Source organism: Ammospiza nelsoni, chromosome 10 (genome assembly GCF_027579445.1).
Source record: "Ammospiza nelsoni isolate bAmmNel1 chromosome 10, bAmmNel1.pri, whole genome shotgun sequence".
Classification (NCBI taxonomy): domain Eukaryota; kingdom Metazoa; phylum Chordata; class Aves; order Passeriformes; family Passerellidae; genus Ammospiza; species Ammospiza nelsoni.
Window position 1 is genome coordinate 1,859,244 of NC_080642.1, and position 13,358 is coordinate 1,872,601.

The following is a 13,358-nucleotide window of genomic DNA, read 5'->3' on the forward strand; positions in this document are numbered from 1 at the left end:
CAGCAGCTTTAATTCTGCAACTTCTTGGCTTTTCCAGCAGGGGAATTCACAATTGCTGCCAGCCAAAAGCTTTTTCCATGGCATTCCCAGGGGGAGGTTTCTCCATTTCCATGGATTTCTGTTCTACTGAGGCAACAGAGACTTTCAAATTACAACTGATTACACAAAAAAGAGGAAATTTTAGCCAAATGCCTGGTGTAGGTAGAAGGGATTCAGCTTAATCTCTGGTCCTTTATTTTTATTAAGTACTGAAGACAGAACTGTCCTCAACCTGAAAATGACTCCCCAGTTTTGAAGGAATTTCCAGTGGGAGACTCCCAGCCTATCCAAACACAGAATATAAAACATGGATGTTTTGTTCATTAACTTCCATGGACTCTTAAATGCTGACCTAATATAAAATCGTCAAGAAAAAATTAAAAATAAAAAGGTTGAATCACTTATGATTTGTCCTTAATTTGAAGGTTAAAGCCAAAAATATTCTTCATTTTTGTTAAAAAATAGCAACAAGACCAATGTCAGTAGGAAATAAAAGAACAATATCCCCCAAGAGATGCATTTCAGAAGAAAACCCAAGGGGACTAAATTTACATTTGCTCTCATTTCAAACATCTGCAGTTCAACTAGGAATTGTAAAGACATTATGCTGCTTTTCCATTGGATTCAGCAAGTTTGCAGGAATCCTTATCACACAGGGGACTTGGCTGCTGCAGGAAAACTGCAGGAGTAAGCTGGGGCAGGAAAACTCCTGCAGGAAGAAAAATCTGGCTGGGGGCAAAATCCTTTTGGGGAGAAGGGGAATAAAAACCCCAAGGGTAAAATCCTTTTGGGGAGAAGGGGAATAAAACCTCCAAGGGTAAAATCCTTTTGGGGAGAAGGGGAATAAAACCTCCAAGGGTAAAATCCTTTTGGGGAGAAGGGGAATAAAACCTCCAAGGGAAAAATCCTTTTGGGGAGAAGGGGAATAAAAACCCCAAGGGAAAAATCCTTTTGGGGAGAAGGGGAATAAAAACCCCAAGGGAAAAATCCTTTTGGGGAGAAGGGGAATAAAAACCCCAAGGGAAAAATCCTTTTGGGGAGAAGGGGAATAAAAACCCCAAGGGAAAAATCCTTTTGAGGAGAAGGGCAATAAAACCTCCAAGGGAAAAATCCTTTTGGGGAGAAGGGGAATAAAAACCCCAAGGGAAAAATCCTTTTGGGGAGAAGGGGAATAAAAACCCCAAGGGAAAAATCCTTTTGGGGAGAAGGGGAATAAAAACCCCAAGGGAAAAATCCTTTTGGGGAGAAGGGGAATAAAAACCCCAAGGGAAAAATCCTTTTGGGGAGAAGGGGAATAAAAACCCCAAGGGAAAAATCCTTTTGGGGAGAAGGGCAATAAAACCTCCAAGGGAAAAATCCTTTTGGGGAGAAGGGGAATAAAAACCCCAAGGGAAAAATCCTTTTGGGGAGAAGGGGAATAAAACCTCCAAGGGTAAAATCCTTTTGGGGAGAAGGGGAATAAAACCTCCAAGGGTAAAATCCTTTTGGGGAGAAGGGGAATAAAACCTCCAAGGGTAAAATCCTTTTGGGGAGAAGGGGAATAAAAACCCCAAGGGAAAAATCCTTTTGGGGAGAAGGGGAATAAAACCTCCAAGGGTAAAATCCTTTTGGGGAGAAGGGAAAAAATCCCAAGCAATCCCCAAAGCTTCTTGCTCCCCAAATAATGCCTTGTACTTGACTGACACGAGCACTCAATGGTACGAAACAATCAGTATTATGAATATTTTTAAAATTTATTATTTTTATTATTAGAAATATTTTAAGTTGCCTTACCATCAGAGGTGGTGAGAACAAAGCTCTCAGCCTGGGGTTGCTTCTTGCCACCGATGGCTCTGGGAAACCAGTGCAGGTCCAAGGGATAAACCTCATGTGGCAGCTTCAGCACCCGCGCGGTCTCGCTGCTCACGGGGTTCCACTTCATCACCTGGTGGTCATCGCTGCAGGAGAACAGCTCATCAGCTGTGGTCCAGCCCACGCAGCTCACCAAGTCCTTATGTGAAATTCAGTTAAGGAACCTGAAAAGTTTAACCACCAGAAACAATCCAATACCCCATCTCAACTCCTTAGAGCTGAAGGGACAATACAGGAAGATTATTTTGATAACATCGTGTGGAACGTTTAATACTAAAAAAAAAAAAAAAAAAAAAAAATCTTCGTTCTTCATTTTTTTGCTCTTATGTGCCAAGAAGAGCTGGTAAAAATGAAGTCCAACGAAGCAAATTTTCATTTCGTAAAATGAAAATATTTCATAAAAATCAAATTCTTATCATGATGTAAAGTTATGGAAACCTGGCTAAAATGTTGGGTTAGTGAAGGGTCTTAGTGCAAAATACAATGCAAAACACCCAACTTTCATTCAAAAGTGTTGGTTTATTTACACCATATGTAAGTGTTTATTATTATAAGTACATATTTATCATATGTAAGTGTGCAGTGTCTCTTAAAACATTGTCCTTAAAGGCTGCAGTCAATGATAAGGGGAACAAAGGAAAAACAGGAAAAAAAAGGCATCTGCAATTTACAAATATTTTACTGAAATTTCAACAACAAAAAAATATTTTCTGGAAGAGTCCATTCAGAATGAACATGATGTTCCATGCTTTTTTTCTGTGACAAAGGATATGTTTTGGCTCCTTTAAAAGGGAAGTCTTCAGCCTCATCTCAGTTGTTCAGATGGAGCATTAAAACCATGTGTTATAACTGCAATAAAAGAAAACAAATACATATATAAGTATGGATAATGAACATAATATACACAAGCAGCCAAAATTCAAGAGGAAGACACTAACACTAAAATTAAAAGGTCTGAAGTAATTTTACATCACTACTGGGGGAAAAGAGGCACCAAGAAATACCTGAGTTTAAAGAGAATTCTGTTTTCACATTATCCAACTGAATAAGGACAACTTGAAGAAAAAATGAACAGTGATTCCTTAATGTTGGAAAAGACCTTTAAGATCAAGCCTGAAACATCAGAGGTGGGAGCACTGGAGATCCCCTGTGCTGACACACAGCCAGGAAGAGAAAACCTGGTATTTTCCTTCCAAATCCCAGAACTTTATTATAATTTTAAAGCATTTTAATGGCTCTGTATGTGCTGCTGAAAGGCTGAACGCCCGCCTGGGCCATCACCAGGTACATCCATCTCTGCCAGCCCACGTATTCCCTCCGTCCCAAGGAATCCAGCAGGAGTTTTAGGAGAGATGTGGCAATAAGCAGGAATTCTAGGCAGGAATTCTAAGCAGGAATTCTGGGGACTCGGAGAAGCCAAAGCGCCTGACGCCTCCTGCCTTTCCCAGCCGGAGCTGCTGGCCCGGAGATGGGGATCGGGAACGGCGGAGCAGAGCGGGATGGGGGCAGCGCAGGGAAGGAATGCCAGAGGGAAGGAAAACCAGCGGGCGGGATGGGGAAGGCAGCGGGAAGGGATGGGGGCAGAGCGGGAAAGGGAAGGAACGCCACAGCACGATGGGGGAATTCCGAGAGGGAAAAGCAGCCGGCGGAACGCGGGGCACGGAGGAGACACCAAACCCTCGGGGCAGCCTCGGCCAGCACCGCCCGCGCCAACGCCCGCTGTTCCCTCCGTTTGCATTTTACCGAGAAGCGATCATCCAACCCCTCCTGAGGGCCGGGGCTCCCCCGCCCTGCCCTCAGCTGTCCCCCGGAGCTCTCCGGCCCCTCCATCCGCCCGTCCCACGCCCAGCCGGGGGTCACGGCTCCCGACCCCGTCGCCCACCGCGGCGGTGACTCAGCCGAGGGGAGGGGGCCGGCGGCCGCCGCCTCCCCAGCGCGCCTTTACCTGCGCGGGCAGCGGGAGAGAGCGGCAGAGCGGCGGCCGGAGCCCGCTCCCGGCGGAGCCCGCTCCCAGGGGAGCCCGGGGCGATCCCGCCGCCAGCTCCCGGGATGATCCCGCTCCCGGCGGATCTCGCTCCCAGCCGATCCCGGGATGATCCCGCCTGCCGCTCCCGGCGGATCTCGATCCCGGGATGATCCCGCCTCCCGGTCCCGCTCCCGTCGCCTCAGGAGCGGCGGCTCCCGCTCCCCCCGCCGCCAAGCGCCGCCGTCGCTATGGCGACTTCTCGCGAGACCGCATCCTCTTCATCCTCCTCCTCCGCCACCTCACAGCTCGCCCCCGGCCCCCCCAAGGTGCCACGGCGCCGCCCGTTAATTAATTAAACCCGCTTCAAAATCGCCGCGCTCTCACCATTTTTAAAAAAAAAATTCACTAGTAAAATTTTTTTTTAATATTTTTTTAATTAATTTTAAACTAGCGCGTGTTACTCAGCAACCAAGCGCCGCCCACTGACCTACTTCTAAAATTAAAATTAACCCTTTTCTCCGCCGGCACGGCCGCGAGGCTGTGTTACCTCGCCGCCCTCACCCCCTAATGTCTCCCACTCCCCCCCCCGTGTCTGCCCAGAAAAAGCCGCTCCCGGCGGATTTCTGGGCGCTTTCCCCTCCCTGCTGTAACGAACACAAGATGGCGGGCGGGGGCGGCGGTGCCGTTCAAACCCGCGGGCCCGGCCCCTCCCGTCCCAGCCTGCCCCGCGCTTTTCTAACGAATTTCGGTTCGAGTTCGCCATTTCGGCGCCATTTTCGAGTGTGGAAGCGGCCGAGCTTCTACAGCAGCCGGAGCTGCCCGCGCTGCCGCCGCCTCGCCGGGGCACGGAGCCGCCGGGACGAGCAGGTACGAGCTCGGCGGGAGGAAGCGATGGCGGTTCGCCTCAGGGCGGTGGGGTGGGGGGGCTTTGCGGCGGAGGAGGTGCCCTCAGGGGGCTGCCCCGGGCAGGGGGTGCTGAGGGGACGGTGCTGATGGCGAAAACAGAAATGCTGGGAGAGTTGAGGGAAGACAAGGGATGCTGAGGTGGAGATTAGGATTTTTGAGGGGACGGTGCTAAGGGGGAGACAAGTGGCGTTGAAGGGAAGATGCTGAGGAGGAGACAGGAGGCGCTGAGGCAGAAGGCGGGAGGTGCTGGGGGATCGGCGGTTCTGCCCCGCGCCTCATTTCCCCACTTCCCCCGGGCCCGGAGGGAGCAGAAGCGGCGGCAGAGTCTCTCTCTTCCCGGCCGGGCTGCCCCGCTGAGGGTCCCCCTGAGGGCCCGGGGCCCGGCGGCTCCGTCCCAGCTGCTGTCGGCTCAGGGCTCTGAGGAGCGGCTTCCCGAGGGGTTGTGCAGCCCAAGGGCTCCGCCGTGCCCTGAGGGAGCCCCGCGGACCGCGGAGGACGGGGAAGTTCAGGGACGCGTTTGGATAGCGGAGAGACCCGACTTTAATCTGCTTAGAGAGGGACCCTTCTATCCCTGGTCTGCCTGCTGCTTTGATGCTTGAAGGGTGAGAGAAAAATCCCAAGAAAGCTCTTAACGATTCGTTTAAAAGAGCTGGACTCGATGATCCCTGTGGGTCCTTTCCAGCTCGGAATATTCTGGGATTCTGTGACTTAGAAAGAGCGTGACAAGGGTGCAGTCTGGCTCCTTGTGCTTTGAAAAAGCCCCAGATTTGTCACTGACAGGGCTTGTCGCTATCACATTTAATCGGCTGTTCATAAGGAAGCTTTTCTGTCCGTCTCGGGCTCTTTTTTCGCCGTCCCCGTGAGGAAAGCGGCGCTTGGCAGGAGAGATGCTTTTACCGAACACCTTCGAGCTGGCTCGGGGGAGGGGCTGGGCACGAATTTGTTAAATTTGTTAGAGACGATGTGGCAGCTGATTTATCGCGATTTAAAAGCTGAGGTCAAGTAGTTCGGCTTGTTCATTCTGCTGAAGCTTCCGAGCCGGGGGGAAGGGTTGGGAAGGTAAATAGGTCTATATTGCACAATTCTGTTGGAGTGGAGCAGTTTGGGGGAAAAAAAAAAATAAATGTGCTTTGAGAGGCTGTAATTGTCCGCGACAGCCATTGCGGAACAGTTCTGAACGAGGGCATGGACTGAAATTGCCTGAAAATGAGTTCTGTCTCTCATTTCCCCCCTCCCCCATTGTCCCAAACGAAGGACTCTCATGAGAGTGTGGGCTGGGGGTAGGTCTGAAAACGTCAAATGATTGGCACCAATTGTAAGATGACTTTCTAACCACGTCAGTTTTTTATCTTGTGAGAAGTAAACTTTCTCATGTCTGTTTTTCTGCGAACTCACTTCGCCACTTGCTGCGATTTCAACTCTTTGGGGAGAATTTTGTTCCTTTTCTTCTCATCGGGTGCTTTCTGCTCACCCGTTTGGGGAGCTGTGCTCGAGTGCCAGCTGATGGCTTTTGTAATGCTCGTCCTTGCTCAGATCACTTTAACATCCCGCCTAGATGAAGGTATTTCGTTTTTGCTTTCTCTCTGAAATGCTGGATGCTGGCAGGAGGGGTTGTGTTGTGTTTTGCGAGCAAAGTGTGTCGATTTAAATAATTTTAAGAGTCAAATCTTTGCTATAATCACGCAGGGCTTTCGTTTCTCTATCTGTTTATCAATCTCTCTATAGCCATACAAATATTTAGCACGGATTATTGAAAGTAAAACGAGTGTCAGATCTGAAATATAACGAGTTCTTGCAGGAGAGCAGGGACATGTGGCTCCTGGGCTTGTTATTCAATGTGTCTTTAACCCTTTTGTCCCCAGCACCAGGGTGGCTTTCGGGGAGCAGTCAGTGCCCTAACATGTCCCCACGAGCTGGCAGCAGGTAGATCATGCTGTTAAAACAGATCAGGCTCAGCCCCTCGTTTTGGGGGTGATGTATCTTAAAATATATCATTATGAAGCTTACCTCGATATTTTGTTTCAAATTTGGATTTTTGTCTTCTAAATGCCTCCAGCGTTAAGTTTCTAAATGAGTCGAGCATCTGGGCAGAGGTGTAGGTGAATTCCTGGGCTGCAGCTCGGCGCTGAGATCACGGGGTTCTCTTGTTTGTGTTAGCAAAGGAGATAGAGCCCTTCAGTTTGATTGCTTGCAATGGAGGGGGAGCAGCCAGCAGGGACCGTGCCAGGCAAGAGCACCAAAAGCTCCACTGCAGCCCGCGGGAAGGGCAGGGAGCCCCTGGAGGAGTCCTCCGTGGCCATGGAAGTGGAGAACGAAGGCACCAGGGAGCCCGATGGCAGAGAGCCTCCCCAAGGTAGGTCTGGGCCGCCTGGCGTGCTGCTCACCGAGCCTCCTCAGCAGCAGCCTGGATTTCCAAACCCTTCCAGGAGGGATTTGCTCTTTTCCCTTCTACAAGCAGCACTGACACCCCTGGCAATCTAAAAGTGCTTTAAAACAGTCAGACTCGCTCGCAAAGAGTTAAAGGGTTTGGCCCAGCACAAGTGCAAAAACAATTTGTAGCCTTTCTCCTAATAAAGCCCATTTCAGAGCTCTGATCTGGAGCATTGGACTGAAGGTTGTGCTACAACAGCAGGGTTTTTCAAATTTATAGGCAGCCAATGGTATGGGATTTCTTGGAATGGAATAAATGTCAAGTTTATTTACTTAACTCTTAAAATGATTTGACTTTCTTTTTCATGAAGCAGTGTATTTTCTTGAGTTCCTTGAGTTGAGCTTTTGCAGAAAAAAATCTGCAAAACCAGCAGCTGTGTAACTTTTTAGGGAGCCAGATGTGCAGTTGTTCACGGCAGGTATTTGACAAATACATCGAAATTGGTGGCAGAATCTGCTGCTCGTGTGAAGGAGCAGCGCTGGTGCCTGGGGAAAAGCTGCTCTGCTGATATCCAGGGGGCCAGTTTGTTTTCGTAACAAACTTCCTGTCTGTGCAGAGCAGCCGTGCTGTCATTGCAGCTTTCAGAGCCTCTCGGAGATCCCCAAATCCTGCACAGAGACTCTGAAATGTGGCTTTGCTCTTATTCATTTAAAGGCTTTGCCTGCTGCACATTTGCAGATTTATTGTGATGCTTGGAGCTGCTGGAATTGCAGGGGGCCTGTTAAAGTGTGCTGGAATAAGAATTACATAATGAAAGAACAAACCCAGCGATGGGACATCTTAAGTAGCTCTTAAAAAACATTTTGTTTGTGGAAAGAAGAATTTTAATTCCACTCAGCTCATATTAATAACTACAGGCCAAAATGTAGCTTGATTCAGACAGAAATGATGTTTGCTTTTTTCGGTTCAACATTTTAAAAGTTGTCAAATCACTGAGAGCTTACAATTGTTTTTTTGTTTTTTTTTTTTTTTTTTTTTTTTTATCTTTGTTTGGATGGGTTTTAGCAGGCTCAGATGAGGTGGTGGATAATCGAAGTTTAGAAGAGATTTTGAGTAGCATCCCTCCTCCCCCACCTCCAGCAATGACCAGTGAACCTGGTGCTCCTCGCCTCATGATCACTCACATTGTAAACCAGAACTTCAAATCCTATGCAGGGGAGAAAATTCTGGGACCTTTTCACAAGGTATCTTTCTTTTTCCTTAAGTAGTTTGGAACTGAAGGTAAGACTTCACTGGGTGGTATTATTCCTTCCTGCATTTTCTTCATCTAAGCTGACCTCAAAATAACTGAAAAAATATTTAAGGCTTAGAAATATTTTGATAGTAATATTCTAAATTAAGTAGAGAAAACAGTTCAGTGCAACTTTGCAACGCTGTGCAATTTTCATTTGTCAGCACAGCTGAGAAAAGCTCTCTTTTCTCGTGATTTCGTTTGCTGGAGAACTTTGAGGGCCGTGTTTGAAGCAAGAGAATATTTTTTTGTGCCCACAAGAGACTTACGTGGCCGAGCATGAAACTTTGCTTGTGAAGGCTGCAAAGTGCAGGGCTTTGGGTTCAGCAGAGCAGCTGGGAAAGCTGAGCTGAGCTCTGGGGCTTTTATTCACTTTTACCTTGGCAGCCGCAGCTCAGCTCGCAGCCGCTGCACGCACGGGCAGTGATTGTGCCCGAGGGGGTGAGTGAGGGCTGCTGGGCAGCGCCGCTTTCCCTCTGGAGATCCCTTTTCCCCTCTCTGTGCAGCGTTTCTCGTGTATCATCGGCCCAAACGGCAGCGGCAAATCCAACATCATCGACTCCCTGCTCTTTGTGTTCGGCTACCGAGCCCAAAAAATCCGCTCCAAAAAGCTCTCGGTGCTGATCCACAACTCTGATGAGCACCAGGACATCCCCAGCTGCTCTGTGCAGGTTCACTTCCAAAAGATCACTGACAAGGTAGGTGTGAGCCCGGCTTTGAGCCCTCAAGGAGCTGAAAAACTTGGAATATTTGCTTATTTTCGTTGGAGCTGGGGAAAACTTCATAGCAAGATTAGTTTACCTTTGGGATATAAACCATCAGTGTTAATTAACCTTAAAAATCCTCTGTTGAGCAGTGCAGCTCTTAAAACCTTTGTAAGGACTCTTTAATTTGCTGCAGGACTAATATGTGGTGGATTTCTGTTTGAAAACAATTCAGCAATTTTTCATCATCATTTTTAGAAGAACTCGTTTTAATTTGTGATCTTGTTTACCTCAAGTAAATAAATTTATTTCTGCAATTACCTCTGTTGAGCAGTGCACTCTTAAAACCTTTGTAAGGACTCTTTAATTTGCTGCAGGACTAATATGTGGTGGATTTCTGTTTGAAAACAATTCAGCAATTTTTCATCATCATTTTTAGAAGAACTCGTTTTAATTTGTAATCTTGTTTACCTCAAGTAAATAAATTTATTTCTGCAATTAAAAGAATTCATGGAAATTTATAAGTCTTTATTTGTACATATTAGATATTCTTAAATATACAACACAAATATATGCATTAAGAATTAAAACCTATTTAAGAAACTTTTCAAACCAATTAGAAATTATTTTAGGTTATCTAAATTTAGAAAAAATATATAATGAATCTGAAACTTATTTACACTTTATGTACTGCAAACATGCCTGTGATTTTGTAACAGATTTTTCAGCAAAAATTCTGGACCCCACATTTTACCACTAAAATTTTTTGAAGCTGATATTTTGTTTGAACGAACTAGAAAGTGTTGGCAAATTAAAAAAATATTTCTTTTGCTTGCTGCTTTGTGTACTGATAAAAACTTAAGCTTTTTTTTTGTTGATTTATTGCAATTGTGGTACAAAAAAATTTTCTCCTAATTTTAATTTCTTTTTTGTGCACACATTGAAACTTTTTAATTTAGGCTCAACCAAAAAAGGGGGAAGTGTACATTGACATTCCAAAAATGGTGTAAATAAAGTGGAGCATTTACAGCCTTTTTTAGGAACTGTTTGAAAAGACACTTATGTTTTTTTTCTTTTTCTGTTTATAATAACCAGATTAAAAAATTCATCTATTTAAATTTTTAAATTTTTTTTTTTACTTTGTGTGGACATCCAGAAGCTGAATTTGATTCAAAACCAGAGAACAATTTGAGAGCTCTTGGGGGTTAATTTGGGTGAATTTGAACTTCTTGAAGCAGCTTTATTTTGCCTGCTGCTCTGGAGGTCAATGGAAGCTCTCTTTTGAAGCTCTGCTGTCACATTTGTCACATCTTTAATGCTGGGTTATTTTCTCTGGTGCAGTTTCTGTTCTGGAGGAGCTGGGAGTGCTCAGAGCTGTGCAGTCCCCAGGGCAGGGACACAGAGCCCCTGCAGCCTGGCCCTGCTCAGGGGAAAGGCACCACAGAAACACAACTCTGGGCACTGCTTGTCCATTCTCAAAGGAGTTTTTTGTTGTTTTTCTCTCTTTTTTTAAGATGCAATTTTAAGACAGCTCCCACTTGTACAACCCAGAGTCCATGATAAAAACATCTCATGATGAAACTTATCCTGTTAATTGTGAAATAGGAGGTAAATTCCCATGGACAGTAATTGTTTCTCTGGCTTTGTGTTTCCTCAAAGCAGGAAGGAGATGATTATGAAGTCATTCCTGACAGCAAATTCTGTGTCTCTAGAACTGCCTATAGAGACAATTCCTCCACCTACTGCATCAATGGCAAGAAAAAGACATTCAGGGATGTTGGTGTGCTTCTCAGGAGCCATGGCATCGACCTGGACCACAACAGGTTCTTGATTTTACAGGTTGGTGTGTGAGTAACACCCATCTCCAAGTTCTATTTCCAGGTAAAACTAAAAAATGCAGGTTTGAAAAGCTGCCTCGAAGTGCTGTAGCAGCACATCATGGTTTGCATGCTCTGCTCAGGGTGCAAATGATGATGTGCTGCTGCAGGAATGGAAGGCTCAGAGCTCTGGGGTCCCTGTCCCTTTCCCAGGAGGGAATTCTGTGTTTGCCGCAGGACTCGTGCTCGCCCCGCCCTAGCAGCACGTAAATATTGGAGTGTCCACAAAGCCCAACCCCAATATTCCTGTGCTGCTTCAGTGGGGCAGAGCCTCAGCACCCACCTGGGGGAACTGGCTGCATCAGTGCTAATTGAAATCTGGGTTGTTTAATTGTTCATCTGCTGCTCTCACAGACACGGATTTACTGAGAACTGAGTGGGAAATGAATTGTGCAAAGTAACTGCAACAAACATCCCCTGAATTGTGTTTGTTTTTACACTTGTTTACCAGCTCCAGAAATAGTTTGAACCAGTGTTCATAACCAACTACAGTTCACAGCCCATACTGTAAAATTAATCACAATTTGTCAATATAATATCATTTATATTCATCTTTGACCTTCAGATTCTGAGGCTTGCTTGCATCTGTTTGCTGTTTTAAAGTCAGGCTGAAGGGAACTACTTGATTTTTTTTTTCCCTAGTTTTTAAATAATGAGAATTTTACTATGTGCCAGCCAATTAAAATGTAAATTAAGCTGCAAGTATTTAAATATTAATTATATTCAATAACTATTTCTGCCATTACCTGCAATTACTAATAAGTCCCAAATCTACTCTGGCCTAGAAATTTGTGATCAGTGGGAGCTTCCCAAGGTCTGAAATGTTTAATAGAGTTTATTTTAGGCTGGGTTCTGTCAAAGGAGCTTCCAGTTCCCCTCTAAAAAACCAAAATATTTAAAGAACTTGTAGCTGGGTGGCTGTGCTTGCTTCACTTCCTCCAGGCTTTCTGTGCAGTCCTTTTGCACAGCTGCCCCCACAAAGAGGATATCTCTGTTTGCAAGTCTCCATGCCAATTCATTATTTCCTCCAGCACTTCATTCCTGTATTTTCTGCTTCAGGATGGGGCAAGAAACACCTCCAAGAAAACAACTTGGGGTAAATACAGTAAATACATCTTTTTCTTTTAGTAGTTGTTTTACAATCTCATTTTGCCAGGGTTTCCAGAAGGGAGAAATGTGAAGTGCAGGGTGGGAGTGCTGGGCCTGAGACCCCAAAGCTCAGCGAGAGAACCCTGGGAGCAGGGGAGGGAACATTTGGAAGAGAATATTGACAGCTTCATTTATTTTATATTTTTTCCCCAAAATGGAATTTGTTTTCTTCTCCCACAAATTATTTTAATGAGGGCAGCATCCCTTTTTTCATAGAAACTGGAATTTCAGGCTTTCCACCCTCCAAAGGGAAATAAGGGAAGTAGAGCAAATATTAACCATAAAGCAGAGCTTTCCCACCAGAATTTTCATATTTCATCACACCAGGCTTTGTCTCAGAGGCTGCACTGAGATTTTCTGCCTTTTTTAGCCTCCCTGACAGGGCAGGGCCTTTCTCTTTGCCTTTTTAAAGTGAAATCCACTGATCTGGCTGTCCAAAATTCACTATTTCCACTTGGGAAATGTGGCAATATTTTCCACAGAACGACAGCACAACTTCAACCCCCAAATCCTAAAATTTATGGTTAGAAGGAAATAAAACCATCTAAGGCTGTGGATTGTTACCACAAGGATTGCATTTCCCCCCCCTAATATTTTTCAAATAATTTAAAGTTGAAGGGGTAAGTAACAGGTTTATTTGGCTTTTACTTTTAGTTTTGCTGCTAAAAAAAAAAGAGTTTAATTAAGCTAAATTTAACCAGGTATTTATCATTTAAAATAAGCTATAAATCTCTGATTTTTGACTATATCAATAGGGTGCAATTAAAATATTTCATTTGTACTCTGGATTTTGGGGGAAATATTAATGCAGGATTATCAGTGCTGCTTTGGGTGTGTGACAGAACATTTGCTGTCAGCACTACAGAAAATGTTGGAGCAGAACATGTCCTACATGTAGTACCAACACCTTCAGAGCTTTGATTTTATCTTGCTCACATAATTGCCATTACTCAATGGAAAATATTTGCTTTTTAGAAGGCTGCTTCAGGTTTTTTTTGCTTCCTTTTCCCCCTTTCAGCCCCTATTTTGCAGTGTTTTTCTGCTGATTTTGGTGCTTTTTAGGGTAAAATTTGAAAGCTGAGTTTTGATAGAGGTGTTTCTGCTGATGTCAAACTGAAAATATTCAAATCAAACTGCTGCTGACTTCTGTGAATAAAATCAGAAAAAAGCCCCAAACACCTGTGGGAAAACAGAAAATGTGAGA

The 13,358-nt window shown here is 45.1% G+C and overlaps 2 protein-coding genes across 5 annotated transcripts in view; one reads left to right on the forward strand and one right to left on the reverse strand.

Annotated features, from left to right (window-relative positions):
• The window catches only part of IFT80 (intraflagellar transport 80), a 31,551-nt gene extending 27,482 nt beyond the window's left edge, over positions 1 to 4,069 (reverse strand). The window contains exons 1-3 of the mRNA XM_059479650.1: positions 3,836 to 4,069; positions 2,660 to 2,739; positions 1,813 to 2,031 (exon numbers count right to left, since the gene is read on the reverse strand). Of these exons, the coding sequence (XP_059335633.1) occupies positions 1,813 to 2,031; positions 2,660 to 2,699 (259 nt within the window). The 5' untranslated portion in view covers positions 2,700 to 2,739; positions 3,836 to 4,069. The remainder of the gene's footprint in view (positions 1 to 1,812; positions 2,032 to 2,659; positions 2,740 to 3,835) is intronic.
• Positions 4,070 to 4,604: 535 nt separating this feature from the next.
• The window catches only part of SMC4 (structural maintenance of chromosomes 4), a 29,033-nt gene continuing 20,279 nt past the window's right edge, over positions 4,605 to 13,358 (forward strand). The window contains exons 1-5 of one of the 4 annotated variants that reach the window (XM_059479568.1): positions 4,605 to 4,723; positions 6,920 to 7,115; positions 8,199 to 8,377; positions 8,931 to 9,122; positions 10,788 to 10,967. In XM_059479568.1, coding sequence (XP_059335551.1) covers positions 6,956 to 7,115; positions 8,199 to 8,377; positions 8,931 to 9,122; positions 10,788 to 10,967 — 711 coding nt within the window. In that variant the 5' untranslated portion in view covers positions 4,605 to 4,723; positions 6,920 to 6,955. Of the gene's footprint in view, positions 4,724 to 6,818; positions 7,116 to 8,198; positions 8,378 to 8,930; positions 9,123 to 10,787; positions 10,968 to 13,358 lie in introns of all 4 variants that reach the window. The other 3 variants (XM_059479570.1, XM_059479571.1, XM_059479569.1) reach the window with 3 other exon arrangements.